The sequence below is a fragment of the Lampetra fluviatilis genome, chromosome 70 (genome assembly GCF_964198595.1).
Source record: "Lampetra fluviatilis chromosome 70, kcLamFluv1.1, whole genome shotgun sequence".
NCBI classification, from domain to species: Eukaryota; Metazoa; Chordata; class Hyperoartia; order Petromyzontiformes; family Petromyzontidae; genus Lampetra; species Lampetra fluviatilis.
In genome coordinates this window covers 645,034-661,089 of record NC_136344.1, presented here as the reverse complement: position 1 = coordinate 661,089, position 16,056 = coordinate 645,034, and the positions used below count along the sequence as shown (strand labels likewise).

Here is a 16,056-nt window from a genome sequence, read left to right as displayed (position 1 = left end):
ACACACGTACACACACATGTACACACACACACGCACACACACACACTCCTGGTGCATCGCGTCCACACTCGCCCACTCCTACACACGCACACACGTACACACACACACGTACACACACACACGTACACACACATGTACACACACACGCACACACACACACACACACTCCTGGTGCATCGCGTCCACACTCGCCCACTCCTACACACACATACACATACACACACATTCATACATACACACACAGTACACACACGTACACACACATACACACACACATACACACACAGTACACACACACACGTACACACACACACACACTCCTGGTGCATCGCGTCCACACTCGCCCACTCCTACACACACACACACATACACAGTTACATACACATACACACACATTCATACATACACACACAGTACACACACACACACGTACACATACATACACACATACACACAGTACACACACACTCCTGGTGCATCGCGTCCACACTCGCCCACTCCTACACACACACACACACAAGTACACACATACACACGTTCATACACACACACACACAGTTACACACACACACAATTACACACACACACAAGTACACACACAGTTACATACACACACACACACAAGTACACACACATGTGCAGCGACTGCAGCCGCTGCAGGCGACACTCCTGGTGCATCGCGTCCACACTCGCCCACTCCTATACACGCACACACGCATTCATACACACGTTCATACACACACACACAGTTACACACAGTACACACACAGTTACACGCACACACACACACGTACACACACGTACACACACACGTTCATACACACACACTCGCCCACTCCTACACGCACACGCACACACACAGTACACACACACACGCACACACACAGTACACACACACACGCACAGTACACACGCACACTCGCCCACTCCTACAGGCACGCACACACACACACACACACCCACACACATGTACACACACACACACGTACACGTCCACACACACACGCGCACACACGTCCACACACACACGCGCACACACGCGTACACGTACACACACACGTACACACACACATGCACCCACACACACACATGCACGCGCACACACACGCACCCACACGCACACACACACACGCACACACACACACACACGTACACACACACGCACACACACACACACGCACACACGTACACACACACACACGTACACACGCACACGTACACACACACACGTACACACACACGTACACACGTACGTACACACACACGTACACACACACACACGTACACACACACACACACCCACACGCACGTACACACACACGCACGTACACACACACGTACACACACACACACGTACACACACACGTACACACACACACACACGTACACACACACGTACACACACACACACGTACACACACACGTACACACACACACACGTACACACACACGTACACACACACGCACGTACACACACACACACACGTACACACACGCACACACACACCCACGCGCACACGTACACACACACACACACGCGCACACACGCACACACGCACACACACACGCACACACAAGTACACACACACGCACACACACACACACACGTACACACTCGCCCACTCCTACACGCACACACACATGTACACACACGCACACACACACGCACACACGTACACACACACGCACACACACACGCACGCACGTACACACACACGCACGTACACACGTACACACACACACACGCACACACCCACACACCTGCAGGAAGGCCCGCATGCCGGTGTGCGCCAGGCCTGCGGCCCTGCCCAGGCGGCCGTGCGCCAGGTGCAGCGCCGCCAGCTCCGGCCCAAACGACGACTCCAGCAGGCGGCGTCGGCGCTGAGACCCGCGGCAAGACTCGTCCACAAACGCCGACAGCGTGGTGGCGGTGGTGGCGGCGGCGGTGGCGGTGGAGGTGGTGGCGGTGGTGGTGGTGGCGGTGGTGGTGGCGGTGGTGGCGGTGGTGGAGGCGGTGGTGGCGGTGGTGGAGGCGGTGGTGGCGGTGGAGGAGGGGTCACCGGCTCCGGTGAGTAGCAGCTTTAGCCGAGCCTTGATCACCCACGGGAGGTAGGCCTCCTGCGCACCACACGCGGGGGGTGAGTGAGTGGGTGGGTGAGTGGATGGGTGAGTGAGTGAGTGAGTGGGTGGGTGGGTGGATGGGTGAGTGAGTGGGTGGGTGGGTGGGTGGGTGAGTGGGTGAGTGAGTGAGTGAGTGGGTGGGTGGGTGGGTGGGTGGGTGGATGGGTGAGTGAGTGAGTGGGTGGGTGAGTGGGTGGGTGGATGGGTGAGTGAGTGAGTGGGTGGGTGGGTGGATGGGTGAGTGAGTGGGTGGGTGAGTGGGTGGGGGGGGTTGGTGAGTGGGTGAGTGAGTGGGTGGGTGAGTGGGTGAGTGAGTGAGTGGGTGGGTGGGTGGGTGGGTGGATGGGTGAGTGATTGAGTGGGTGGGTGGATGGGTGAGTGAGTGGGTGGGTGAGTGGGTGGATGGGTGAGTGAGTGGGTGGGTGAGTGGGTGGGGGGGTTGGTGAGTGGGTGAGTGAGTGGGTGAGTGGGTGGGTGAGTGAGTGGGTGGGTGAGTGGGTGGGTGAGTGGGTGAGTGGGTGGGTGAGTGTGTGAGTGGGTGGGTGAGTGTGTGAGTGAGTAGGTGAGTGAGTGGATCAACAACTGTGGTGACACCACCACCCCTCCTTCTCCACCCCTCCTCCCTCCTTCCCTATCCACCACCCCCACCCCCTCCCCCCCACCACCACCACCACCACCACCTCCCTCACCACCACCACCACCACCACCCCCTTCACCACCACCACCTCCCTCACCACCACCACCACCACCCCCTCCACCACCACCACCTCCCTCTCCACCACCACCACCTCCCTCTCCACCACCCCCTCCACCACCACCACCACCACCCCCCTATCCCCCTCCACCACCACCACCACCCCTCCCCACCTGGTAGAAGGGGTCGTCCCACAGCAGCAGGAGGTTTGGGGGTCTCCCCGAGTCGAAGCTGGCGGTGGCGCAGCGGTCCAGGTGTGGCCAGCGCGTGAGGCGCGCGTAGCAGGAGAGAGACGCAGAGTCCCACAGCTCCGTCTCCGCCTCCGACGGGGGAGACTCGGCCCACTCCTCCGTGCTCAGCGCCTTGCCGGGGAGGGAGGGAGGGGAGGGAGGGGGGGGGAGGGGGGGGGAGGGGGGGGGGGAGGGAGGGGAGGGGAGGGAGGGGAGAGGAGGGAGGGGAGGGGAGGGGAGGGGAGGGAGGGGGGGGGGAGGGGAGGGAGGGAGGGGGGAGAGGGAGGAGGTCACACACAGAGAGCCGTAGACTCACACAGAGATTCAGATTCCCCTCTGCCCCTCCCCCCACCTGCTCCCTCCCCCCTCCCCCCATCTGCTCCCCCCCACCCCTCCCCCCACCTGCTCCCCCCACTGCCCCCCCACCTGCTCCCCCCCCACCTGCTCCCCCCCCACCTGCTCGTAGAGGCGAGCGGCCTCCTGCAAGTCTCCGCGAGCCTCAGCGCCGAGGGCGTCCCTGGTCACCTCCTTGGTGCCCACGCTGCCCGAGAAGACGCCTCGGACAGAGTCGTAGTCACTCACGGAGCGGTACAGCCTGCAACATCAACAACATCATCAACATCATCATCATCATCTCCAACATCATCAACATCATCACCATCAACATCATCACCATCATCATCACCATCACCAACATCAACACCATCAACACCATCACCAACATCACGTCGTAGTCACTCACAGAGCGGTACAGCCTGTAACATCAACATCATCACCATCACCAACATCAACACCATCAACACCATCACGATCATCACGTCGTAGTCAACGCTGCCAGAGAAGACGCCTCGGACAGAGTCGTAGTCACTCACGGAGCGGTACAGCCTGCAACATCAACATCAACAACATCATCATCTCCAACATCATCAACATCATCACCATCAACATCATCACCATCATCATCATCATCTCCAACATCATCAACATCATCACCATCAACACCATCACCAACATCACGTCGTAGTCACTCACAGAGCGGTACAGCCTGTAACATCAACATCATCACCATCACCAACATCAACACCATCAACACCATCAACACCATCACCAACATCATCAACATCGTCAACATCACCAACATCATCACCATCAACATCATCACCATCAACATCATCAACATCATCACCATCAACATCATCACCATCAACATCATCACCATCACCAACATCACGTCGTAGTCACTCACGGAGCGGTACAGCCTGCAACATCAACATCAACAACATCATCAACATCATCATCATCATCATCATCTCCAACATCATCAACATCATCACCATCAACATCATCATCATCTCCAACATCATCAACATCATCACCATCAACACCATCACCAACATCACGTCGTAGTCACTCACAGAGCGGTACAGCCTGTAACATCAACATCATCACCATCACCAACATCAACACCATCAACACCATCACGATCATCACGTCGTAGTCAACACTGCCAGAGAAGATGCCTCGGACAGAGTCGTAGTCACTCACAGAGCGGTACAGCCTGCAACATCAATACCATCAACACCATCACCATCATCTCCAACATCGTCAACATCATCAACATCATCACCAACATCACCACCATCATCATCATCACCATCATCACGTCGTAGTCAACGCTGCCAGAGAAGACGCCTCGGACAGAGTCGTAGTCACTCACGGAGCGGTACAGCCTGCAACATCATCAACATCATCATCACCATCAACACCATCACCAACATCATCAACATCGTCAACATCACCAACATCATCACCATCATCACGTCGTAGTCAACGCTGCCAGAGAAGACGCCTCAGACAGCGTCGTAGTCACGCACAGAGCGGTACAGCCTGCACCGTCAACACCATCACCACCATCATCACCATCATCACCATCAACATCATCACCATCAACATCATCATCATCATTACCATAATCACCACCATCACCATCGTCACCACCACCGTCACCACCACCACCACCACCCACCGCCACCACCGTCACCACCACCACCACCACCACCGTCACCACCACCGCGTCTATCCACCGCATCATCATCACCTGGCCAGCTGGATCCAGGTGGCCGTGTCGGGCGCCACCTCCTGCTGCTGCTGCTGCCGCTGCTGCCGCTGCAGCTGCTGCAGCTGCCGTGCCCTGTCCAGCCGGGCCCTCTTGGCTGCCGGTGCGTCCCCCACCACCGGCGCCGAGACCTCCGGCAACTCGGCGCCGCCTCCGTGCGGGAGCCGCGGCCGTCGCAGGAGCGCCTCCTCCAGCAGGAGGATGCCCGAGGCCTGCTGCAGGCTCGCCAGCGCCGACGACGCTACGAGGTCGGCGGGCAGCGGAGGGAGGTCCGGGTTCCGGCAGCAGAGGTCCTGAGAGACGCAGAGTGAGAGAGAGAGATGGAGAGATGGAGAGACAGAGAGAGAGAGAGACGCAGAGAGAGAGAGAGTGACAGAGAGACAGAGAGAGAGACAGAGAGACGGAGAGAGACAGAGAGAGACAGAGAGAGAGAGACAGAGACAGAGAGACAGACAGAGAGACAGACAGAAAGGGAGACACAGTAGAGACCCGTAGACTACTCACACAGTAGAGACCCACAGACTACTCACACAGTAGAGACCCACAGACTACTCACACAGTAGAGACCCACAGACTACTCACACAGTAGAGACCCACAGACTACTCACACACAGAGACCCACAGACTACTCACACACAGAGACCCACACACTACTCACACAGTAGAGACCCACACAGAGACCCACAGACTCCCCACACACACAACAGAGACCCACACACTACTCACACAGTAGAGACACACACAGAGACCCACAGACTCCCCACACACACAACAGAGACCCACACACAGCAGAGACCCGTCACCTGCACGAAGACGAACACGGGGGCGTAGTGGAACTCGCTGTCGCGCAGAATCCGCTGCAGGTCGGAGTTCAGCCCCACGTAGAGCTGCACCCGTCGCTCCGCTTCCTCACCGGCGTCATCGGCATCGGCATCGGCGTCGCCGGTGTCGGCACGGCCGCCCTCTCCGACCCGCCGGGGGAGCAGGCCGCTGAGCAGCGAGCAGAGCAGCGCGCGTGCCACCGGAGCATCGCACTGCGCGTGGGGAGACACGCACGCACACGCACACACGCACGCACACGCACGCACACGCACGCACACACACACGCACACACGCACACGCATGCACACGCACACGCGCACACACGCACACACGCACACACGCACATCTCGCGGCGACTGGGAGATGTTGACCGCCTCGCCTGGTACGCGGGAGGTCGTGGGTTGCATCCCGACCCTGACGATGCCTGCTACTGCTGCTGCTGTAGATTTGGAGTCTGCGTCTCTCTCTCTCTCATCATCATCATCACGGTGGCTAGGAGATGTTGACAATCTCATACAGACTCTCTCTCTCTCTCACCCACTCACTCAATCAATTACTCACTCACTCACTCACCCAATCACTCTCTCTCAGCCACCCACCCACTCACTCAATCAATGACTCACTCACCCAATCACTCACTCACTAACCCAATCACTCACTCACACAATCACTCACTCACCCAATCACCCAATCACTCACTCACCCAATCACTCAATCACCCACTCACTCACTCAATCACTCACTCATCTCACTCAACCAATCACTCTCTCTCAGCCACCCATCCACTCACTCAATCAATTACTCACTCACTCACTCACCCAATCACTCACTCACTCACCTAATCACTCACCCAATAACTCACTCACTCACTCACCCAATCACCCACTCACTAACCCACTCACCCACTCACTCACCCAATCACTAACTCTCACACCCACTCACTCATCCAATCACCCACTCACTCATGCAATCACTCAAAGTCATTCACCCAATCCCTCAATCACCCATTCACTCACTCACGAACCCACTCACTCACTCATCTCACTCAATCTCTCACTCACCCAATCACCCACTCACTCACTCACTCACGAACCCACTCACTCACTCACCCAATCTCTCACTCACCTAATCACCCACTCACTCACTCACGAACCCACTCACTCACTCACTCACCCAATCTCTCACTCATCCACCCACTCACTCACTCACTAACGAACCCACTCACTCACCCAATCACTCACTCACTCACTCACCCACTCACCCACTCCCCCCTCCTTGTGCCCCCCCCCCCTCCCCCACCTGAGCCAGTGCCTGCAGGGGAGCGATGATGGCCGAGTGAGGGATCTGGATGTCTGGGAGCTCCCCCAGGCGGTAGCTGCGGTACAGACGCACGTGGCAGTCGGACCCCACACGCAGCTCACGCTGCCTCTCCTGTACGAGGGGGGGGGGGCACGGGGGGGGGGGGGGCACGGGGGGGAGGGGGGCACGAGGGGGAGGGGGGGGCATGGGGGGGAGGGGGGGCATGGGGGGGAAGGGTGGGGGGAAGAGGTAGGGTTAGTTCACGATGGCCGTGTCAGAGACGCTGAGAGCCTGGGTTCAAGCCCTGGGTCTGGGTGTCTCTCTCTCTCTCAGGGGGTTCACGATGGCCGTGTCAGAGACACTGAGAGTCTGGGTTCAAGCCCTGGGTCTGGGTGTCTCTCTCTCTCTCAGGGGGTTCACGATGGCCGTGTCAGAGACACTGAGAAACCTGGGTTCAAGCCCTGGGTCTGGGTGTCTCTCTCAGGGGGTTCACGATGGCCGTGTCAGAGACACTGAGAGCCTGGGTTCAAGCCCTGGGTCTGGGTGTCTCTCTCTCTCTCAGGGGGTTCACGATGGCCATGTCAGAGACACTGAGACACCTGGGTTCAAGCCCTGGGTCTGGGTGTCTCTCTCTCTCAGGGGGTTCACGATGGCCGTGTCAGAGACACTGAGACACCTGGGTTCAAGCCCTGGGTCTGGGTGTCTCTCTCTCTCTCAGGGGGTTCACGGTGGCCGTGTCGGAGACACTGGGAGGCTGGGTTCAAGCCCTGGGTCTGGGTGTCTCTCTCTCTCTCAGGGGGTTCACGATGGACGTGTCAGAGACACTGAGACACCTGGGTTCAAGCCCTGGGTCTGGGTGTCTCTCTCTCTCTCTCAGGGGGTTCACGATGGACGTGTCAGAGACACTGAGACACCTGGGTTCAAGCCCTGGGTCTGGGTGTCTAAGCTCACCTGAGCTCACCTGAGCTCACCTGAGCTCACCTGAGCTCACCTGAGCTCACCTTGACCTCGGCTCACCTGCTCCACCTTCTGGGAGCGAACGACGCGGCGAGCGTGGAAGTTGCGGAGGCGGCTGGAGGAGGAGGAGACTCGGCGCTTGAGAGCGCGCAGATCGCAGCCAGGGTCAACTACACAGGTACACACGCAGGTACACATACACACACAGGTGTACACACAGGTACACACAGGTGTACACATATACACACACACACACAGGTACACGCACACACACAGGTACACAGGTGTACACACACACACACAGGTACACACACAGGTACACAGGTGTACACACACACACACAGGTACACACACACACACACACACAGGTACACACACACAGGTGTACACAGGTACACACACACAGGTGTACACAGGTACACACACACACACAGGTGTACACAGGTACACACACACACAGGTACACAGGTGTAAACACACACACACAGGTACACACACACACACACAGGTACGCACACACACACACAGGTGTACACACACACAGGTACACGCACAGGTACACACACGCAGGTGTACACAGGTACACACACACAGGTACACACACACACACACACAGGTACACACACAGGTACACACACACACAGGTACGTGCACAGGTGTACACAGGTACACACACACACACACAGGTACATACACAGGTACACACACAGGTACACACACACACAGGTACACACACACACAGGTACACACACAGGTACACACACACACAGGTACACACACACACAGGTACACACACAGGTACACGCACACAGGTACACACACAGGTACACGCACACACAGGTACACACAGGTGTGTACACACACAGGTATACACACAGGTACACACACACACACAGGTAGACACACACACACAGGCACACACACACACACAGGTAGACACACACACACACACAGGTAGACACACACACACACACAGGTACACACACACACACAGGTACACACACAGGTACACACACACAGGTACACACACAGGTACACACACACACACAAGTACACAGGTACACACACACACACGCACACACACAGAGGTACACAGACACACACAGGTACACACACACACACACAAGTACACAGGTACACACACACACACAGAGGTACACAGACACACACAGGTACACAGGTACACAAACACACACGCACACACACAGAGGTACACACACACAGAGGTACACAGACACACACAGGTACACACACACACACAGGTACACGCCGATGCGGGCATGGTGCCCCCCACACCCCCCCCCGCCCCCCCACCCCCTCGCTCCCCCCCAGCCCGCCCGCCCGCCCGCCCGCCCCCCCCCACCCCCTCACCCGCCCCCCCACCCGCCCCCTCCCCCGCCCAGGCCCGGCTCAGAGGCAGCTCCTCACCGGCCAAACTCCCCGGCGTGGCGGCGCCGGGAGCCTCCGGCCTGGCGCTTCCGAATCCGGCGGCAAAAAGCGGTCTCGCTGGCGGGCGCCGGGAGACTCGGGGGAAGAGGAGCGACGAGGTGGACGATGAGGTGGACGATGAGGTGGACGACGAGGCGGACGACAAGGCGGAGGACGACGAGGGCAGAGAGTTGGGCCCAAAGTCAGCCGGCAGGGAGCCTCCCGTCAGCCAGTCGACCGTCGCGCCTGTGACAGGGGCGGCGGTGTCACCACCCTCGAACTCGGTCGCACGCTCGCCCGCCGACTCGCCCACTCGCCCACTCACTCACTCACTCACACACTCACACACACACTTACTCGCTCGCCCACTCACACACTCGCCCGCCGACTCGCCCACTCACTCACACACTCACTCACTCACACACTCACACACACACTCACTCACCCACCCACCCACTCACTCACCCACTCACCTACCAACCCACTCACCCACCCACTCACTCACCCACCCACTCGCCCACCCACCCACTCACCCACCCACTCACCCACCCACTCACACACTCACCCACCCACTCACCCACCGACCCACTCACCTACCGACCCACTCACCCACTCACCCACCGACCCACTCACCTACCAACCCACTCACCGACTCACCCACCCACTCACCCACTGACCCACTCACCTACCGACCCACTCACCTACCGACCCACTCACCTACCGACCCACTCACCTACCAACCCACTCACCCACCGACTCACCCACCCACTCACCCACCGCGACCCACTCACCTACCGACCCACTCACCTACCGACCCACTCACCTACCGACCCACTCACCCACCCACCCACTCACCCACTCACCCACTCACCCACCCACCCGCCCACCCACTCACCCACCCACTCACCCACCGACCCACTCACCTACCAACCCACTCACCCACCGACTCACCCACCCACTCACCCACTGACCCACTCACCCACAGACCCACTCACCCACCCACTCACCCACCCACTCACTCACCCACTCACTCACCCACCCACTCACCCACCCACCCACCCACTCACTCACCCACTCACTCACCCACCCACTCACCCAACCACCCGCCCACTCACTCACTCACTCACCCACTCACCCACCCACTCACCCACTCACCCAATGAATAAATTATCAATCAAGCTATCATTTGCCATATCCAGGATAGCTTCTGTAACAAGAGCTACTCCACTGCAGCTCACTGGTGCCCTAACACCCCGTTACAATAAAACAAACATGAGTGCATCTTGACTTAAAGCTTTCGCGACTGCAGGAATTCATGTTCTTTGGGCCTTTTCGGTAAAGCCAGAACGGAGACAACAAAATAATAAACAGGACCCTGCGGGGTGGGCTGGTAGGAATAATACTAATACCGGTACAGGGATATCGACCGCACACACACGCACACGCGCACACACGCGCATAAACGTACACACGCACACACACACGCACCGCACGCACACACACAGACATGCACGCACGCACACGTAATGAAGTTGTGTTGCTACGCTTCCAGTTCGCCGTGAATAACGATCCGAAGCCCAATAGCGCCCATTCATCACGCCGCTCGAGTGGGCCGGACACGCGCATACACACGCACACACACGCACACATATACACACACGCACACACACACACGCGCATACACACGCACACACACGCACGCACGCAAACACACACGCGCAGGGGGAGCGGGCGGCCATCTTGTCGGACGGACGGACGGACAAACGGACGCGGACGGACGGACGGACAAACGGTCGGACGATATAATCTATTGGTGGTCTGGTCCACTTCGTTCCTACCAGTATAACAAAAATAATAACAGTCTCACGCGACGTCTCGATAGCAACACAAGCCATCGTCATCAGGTGAAAAATCGAGCGGCAGAGCTGCTTAGAAAGCCGCTATCTTACACTATGAGATCTCTTTTACCAGTGGCAAAATGTAATGGTAGGTTTTTACCCTTTTAACTGGTACAAAACTGACACCTTTATTCAAGGCATCATGCTTGCAATGACCACAACACAAGTAGTCAATAAAGCAAACAAAAAGAAGCAACTCTGATAAGGATAATAATATGCACTGTCCTTGAAGTTGATTGGCCCACACCCGAGACGGCTTTCTTTAGTCCCCATTGGTGTAGGGCCAGATGACACCAGAAGGCGTACAACTCAAAAAACAGTGCAATATCAGAGTATTGAGAGTTCGGGGTAAACATTTACACTATGAGATCTCTTTTACCAGTGGCAAAATGTAATGGTAGGTTTTTACCCTTTTAACTGGTACAAAACTGACACCTTTATTCAAGGTATCAAGGACAGTGCATATTATTATCCTTATCAGAGTTGCTTCTTTTTGTTTGCTTTATTGACTACTTGTGTTGTGGTCATTGCAAACATGATGCCTTGAATAAAGGTGTCAGTTTTGTACCAGTTAAAAGGGTAAAAACCTACCATTACCGCTATATTATGTTTATTCTGAGGTTTTTTTCGGTAAAGTCACGTAGGTAAAAACATAATAAAAATACATTTCGATGGAAAGCTTCTTTCGTGACTGCAGGGATTCATCTTCTTGGTTCTTTCGGTAAAGTCGTCACGTATAAGGGAAATAATAAAATAATAAAAATCAAACATAATAAAATACAAAAATAAAACATAATAAAATACAATTCTCAAACGTAATAAAATACAATTGTGACAATTGTATTTTATTTCGATTTAAAGCTTCTTTCGTGACTGCAGGGATTCATCTTCTGGGTTCTTTCGGTAAAGTCACCACGTAAAAGGGAAATAGTAAAATAATAAAAATAAAACATACTAAAATACAATTCTCACGACGTTTTGATGCTGCTAATCCTGCATAATGCACGGGCATAATATGACTTTGAAACCCCCCGCCCACCTCCTACGCATTTCACAAGTAGTACTAATCCCATATCTGCATTTCCCATAAATATGCTAAATTCCTCTTGATATGCAAATTCCTTTGTCAAGGCGCTCTTCCCCCTCCAACCCAGCAGCTTAAATATACGCTGCCAAGCCTGGCGGTGTTTCATTCGGACGCTGTCTTTCCGACAGACCTGTTCTTCACCTGAGGACGGCTGCTTGCGTTGTGGCCGAAACGTCGTGAGAATTGTAATTTATTATGTTTTATTTTTATTATTTTATTACTTCCCTTCTACGTGACGACTTTACCGAAAGAACCAAGAAGATAAATTAGTAATGTTGAGTTACTGTTAACGCGAAATAACCATTGATCGAATTCACTGATTATGCTGCTGCTGCTGCTGATGATGATGCTGCTGCTGATACCACTGATTATTCTGAAGATGATTTTGCTGCTACTGATGCCGGTGACGACGTTGCTACTTCTGACGATGCTGCTGATGATGATGATGCTGCTGCTGATGCTGATGATGATGCTGCTGATGATGATGATGCTGCTGCTGCTGATGATGATGATGCTGATGATGATGCTGATGATGATGCTTCGACATCACCTGGTTCCTGGGTGGGACTGAACTCCCGCTGACTTGGCGTGGCTCTCACTCTGCCCGCAGCGGCCGGACGCGGCTGTCCCTGGGCGGTGGTGGCGGTGGTGGCGGCGGTGGCGGTGGTGGCGGCGGTGGTGGCGGCGGTGGTGGCGGCGGTGGTGGCGGCGGTGGTGGCGGTGCCCTGAGTCTCCACGAAGAGCGGAGTCTGCATGGAGTGGCTCCGCTTCCAGCTGGAGTCGATGGTGTAATCCTGACGGTACACGGGAGGGAGGGGTGGGGGTTAGGGTGGGGTCAGGGTGGGGTCAGGGTGGGGTCAGGGTTGGGTCAGGGTGGGGTCAGGGTGGGGTCAGGTTGGGGTCATGGATGGGGTCAGTGTGGGGTCAGGGTGGGGTCAGGGATGGGGTCAGGGATGGGGTCAGGGTGGGGTCAGGGTGGGGTCAGGGTGGGGTCAGGGTGGGGTCAGCGTTAGGGTCAGCGTTGGGGTCAGGGTGGGGTCAGGGGGGTGAGTGTGAGGGTGAGTGTGAGGGCGAGTCAAAGGGTGAGTCAAGGGGTGAGTGTGAGTGTGAGTGAGTGTGAGGGTGAGTGTGAGTGCGAGTCAGGGGTGAGTGAGCGAGCGAGTGAGTGAGTGAGTGAGTCAGTGAGTGAGTGAGTGTGTGAGTGAGTGAGTCAGTGAGTGAGTGTGTGAGGGTGAGTGTGAGGGTGAGTGTGTGTGTGAGTGAGTGTGTGAGTGAGTGAGTGTGTGAGTGAGTGAGTGAGTGTGAGGGTGTGTGAGTGAGTGAGTGTGTGTGTGAGTGAGTGTGTGAGTGAGTGTGTGAGTGAGTGAGTGTGTGAGTGAGTGTGTGAGTGTGTGAGTGTGTGTGTGAGTGAGTGTGTGAGTGAGTCAGTGAGTGAGTGTGTGAGTGAGTGAGTGTGTGAGTGAGTGAGTGAGTGTGTGAGTGAGTGTGTGTGTGAGTGAGTGAGTGTGTGAGTGTGCGTGTGTGAGTGAGTGTGTGAGTGAGTATGTGAGTGAGCGAGCGAGTGAGTGTGAGGGTGAGTGAGTGAGTGAGCGAGCGAGTGAGCGAGTGAGCGAGTGTGAGTGAGCGAGTGAGACGACACTCACCCTGAAGACATAGCGCCCCAGGGGGTGAGTGAACAGCGGGCGTGCGTAGTCGGGGCTGTGTGCGCTGCAGCAGGGCGTGCGTGTGAGGGTGAGTGTGAGGGTGAGTGTGTGAGTGAGTGTGTGAGTGAGTGTGTGAGTGAGTGTGAGGGTGAGTGAGTGAGCGAGCGAGCGAGCGAGCGAGTGAGACGACGCTCACCCTGAAGGCGCACCTCCCCAGGGGGTGAGAGAACAGCGGGCGTGCGTAGTCGGGGCTGAGTGCGCTGCGTTGCAGCAGGGCGTGCGTGTGAGGGTGAGTGAGTGAGTGGGTGAGTGAGTGAGTGAGTGTGAGTGTGTGAGTGAGTGTGTGTGTGAGTGTGTGAGCGAGTGGGTGAGTGAGTGAGTGTGAGTGTGTGAGTGAGTGTGTGTGTGAGTGTGTGAGTGAGTGAGTGGGTGAGTGAGTGAGTGTGAGTGTGTGAGTGAGTGTGAGTGTGTGAGTGTGTGAGTGAGTCAGTGAGTGAGCGAGCGAGTGAGCGAGCGTGTGAGGCGAGTGAGTGTGTGAGTGAGCGAGCGAGTGAGTGACACTCACCCTGAAGGCGCACCTCCCCAGGGGGTGAGTGAACAGCGGGCGTGTGTAGTCGGGGCTGCGTGCGCTGCGTTGCAGCAGGGCGTGCGTGTGAGGGTGAGTGAGTGTGTGAGTGAGCGAGCGAGTGAGTGACGCTCACCCTGAAGACACACCGCCCCAGCGGGTGAGTGAACAGCGGGCGTGCGTAGTCGGGGCTGCGTGCGCTGCGTTGCAGCAGGGCGTGCGTGTGAGGGTGAGTGAGTGAGTGAGTGAGCGAGCGAGTGAGTGACGCTCACCCTGAAGACACACCGCCCCAGCGGTGTGAGTGAACAGCGGGCGTGCGTAGTCGGGGCTGCGTGCGCTGCGCTGCAGCAGGGCGTGCGTGTGTGAGTGAGTGTGTGAGTGAGTGAGCAAGTGAGTGACGCTCACCCTGAAGACACACCGCCCCAGGGGGTGAGTGAACAGCGGGCGTGCGTAGTCGGGGCTGCGTGCGCTGCGTTGCAGCAGGGCGTGCGTGTGTGAGTGAGTGTGTGAGTGAGTGAGCAAGTGAGTGACGCTCACCCTGAAGACACACCTCCCCAGGGGGTGTGTGAACAGCGGGCGTGCGTAGTCGGGGCTGCGTGCGCTGCGCTGCAGCAGGGCGTGCGTGGCGTTGCCCAGGAAGCGGCGCTCCGTGCCGGCGCTGTGCAGCAGCCTCACGGCGCCCAGCGCCCTCGCCAGCGACCCGGGGGGCAGGCGGCACTCGTGGGCCCAGAAGGCGCGCACGCTCAGCCTGGGGGGCACGGGGGGGGGGGGGGGGGCACGGGGGGGGCACGGGGGGGGGGGGGGCACGGGGAGAACTTGAGCGTCGTCGTCATCATCGTCATCAGCATCGTCATCGTCGTTGTCAGCGTCGTCATGGATGACAGCGTCGTCGTCGTCATCATCAGTGTCAGCGTCGTCATCGTCGTCGTCAGCGTCGTCAGCGTCATCGTCGTCATCGTCAGCGTCGTCATCTGCACCCTAGGATGCGTGCGTGTGTGTGTGCGTGCGCATGTACGTGTATGTGCGTGTACGTGTGTGCGTGCGTGTACGTGTGTGCGTGCGTGTGCAGGTCTGTGCGTGTGTGTGCGTGTGCGTGTGTATGTGCGGTGTATGTGCGCGTGTGCGTGCGTGCGTGTACGCGTGTATGCATGTGTGCGTGCGTGTGCGTGTGTGTGCGTGTGTATGTGCGCGTGTGC

The 16,056-nt window shown here is 57.1% G+C and overlaps 1 protein-coding gene across 1 annotated transcript in view; it reads right to left on the bottom strand.

Moving 5' to 3' along the window:
• The window catches only part of LOC144952818 (DNA-dependent protein kinase catalytic subunit-like), a 49,523-nt gene that overhangs the window by 413 nt on the left and 33,054 nt on the right, over positions 1-16,056 (bottom strand). The window contains exons 21-31 of the mRNA XM_078883285.1: positions 15,398-15,608; positions 13,203-13,446; positions 9,668-9,913; positions 8,300-8,409; positions 7,283-7,414; positions 5,965-6,195; positions 5,144-5,454; positions 3,502-3,640; positions 2,989-3,177; positions 1,762-2,118; positions 633-699 (exon numbers count right to left, since the gene is read on the bottom strand). Of these exons, the coding sequence (XP_078739411.1) occupies positions 633-699; positions 1,762-2,118; positions 2,989-3,177; positions 3,502-3,640; positions 5,144-5,454; positions 5,965-6,195; positions 7,283-7,414; positions 8,300-8,409; positions 9,668-9,913; positions 13,203-13,446; positions 15,398-15,608 (2,237 nt within the window). The remainder of the gene's footprint in view (positions 1-632; positions 700-1,761; positions 2,119-2,988; positions 3,178-3,501; positions 3,641-5,143; positions 5,455-5,964; positions 6,196-7,282; positions 7,415-8,299; positions 8,410-9,667; positions 9,914-13,202; positions 13,447-15,397; positions 15,609-16,056) is intronic.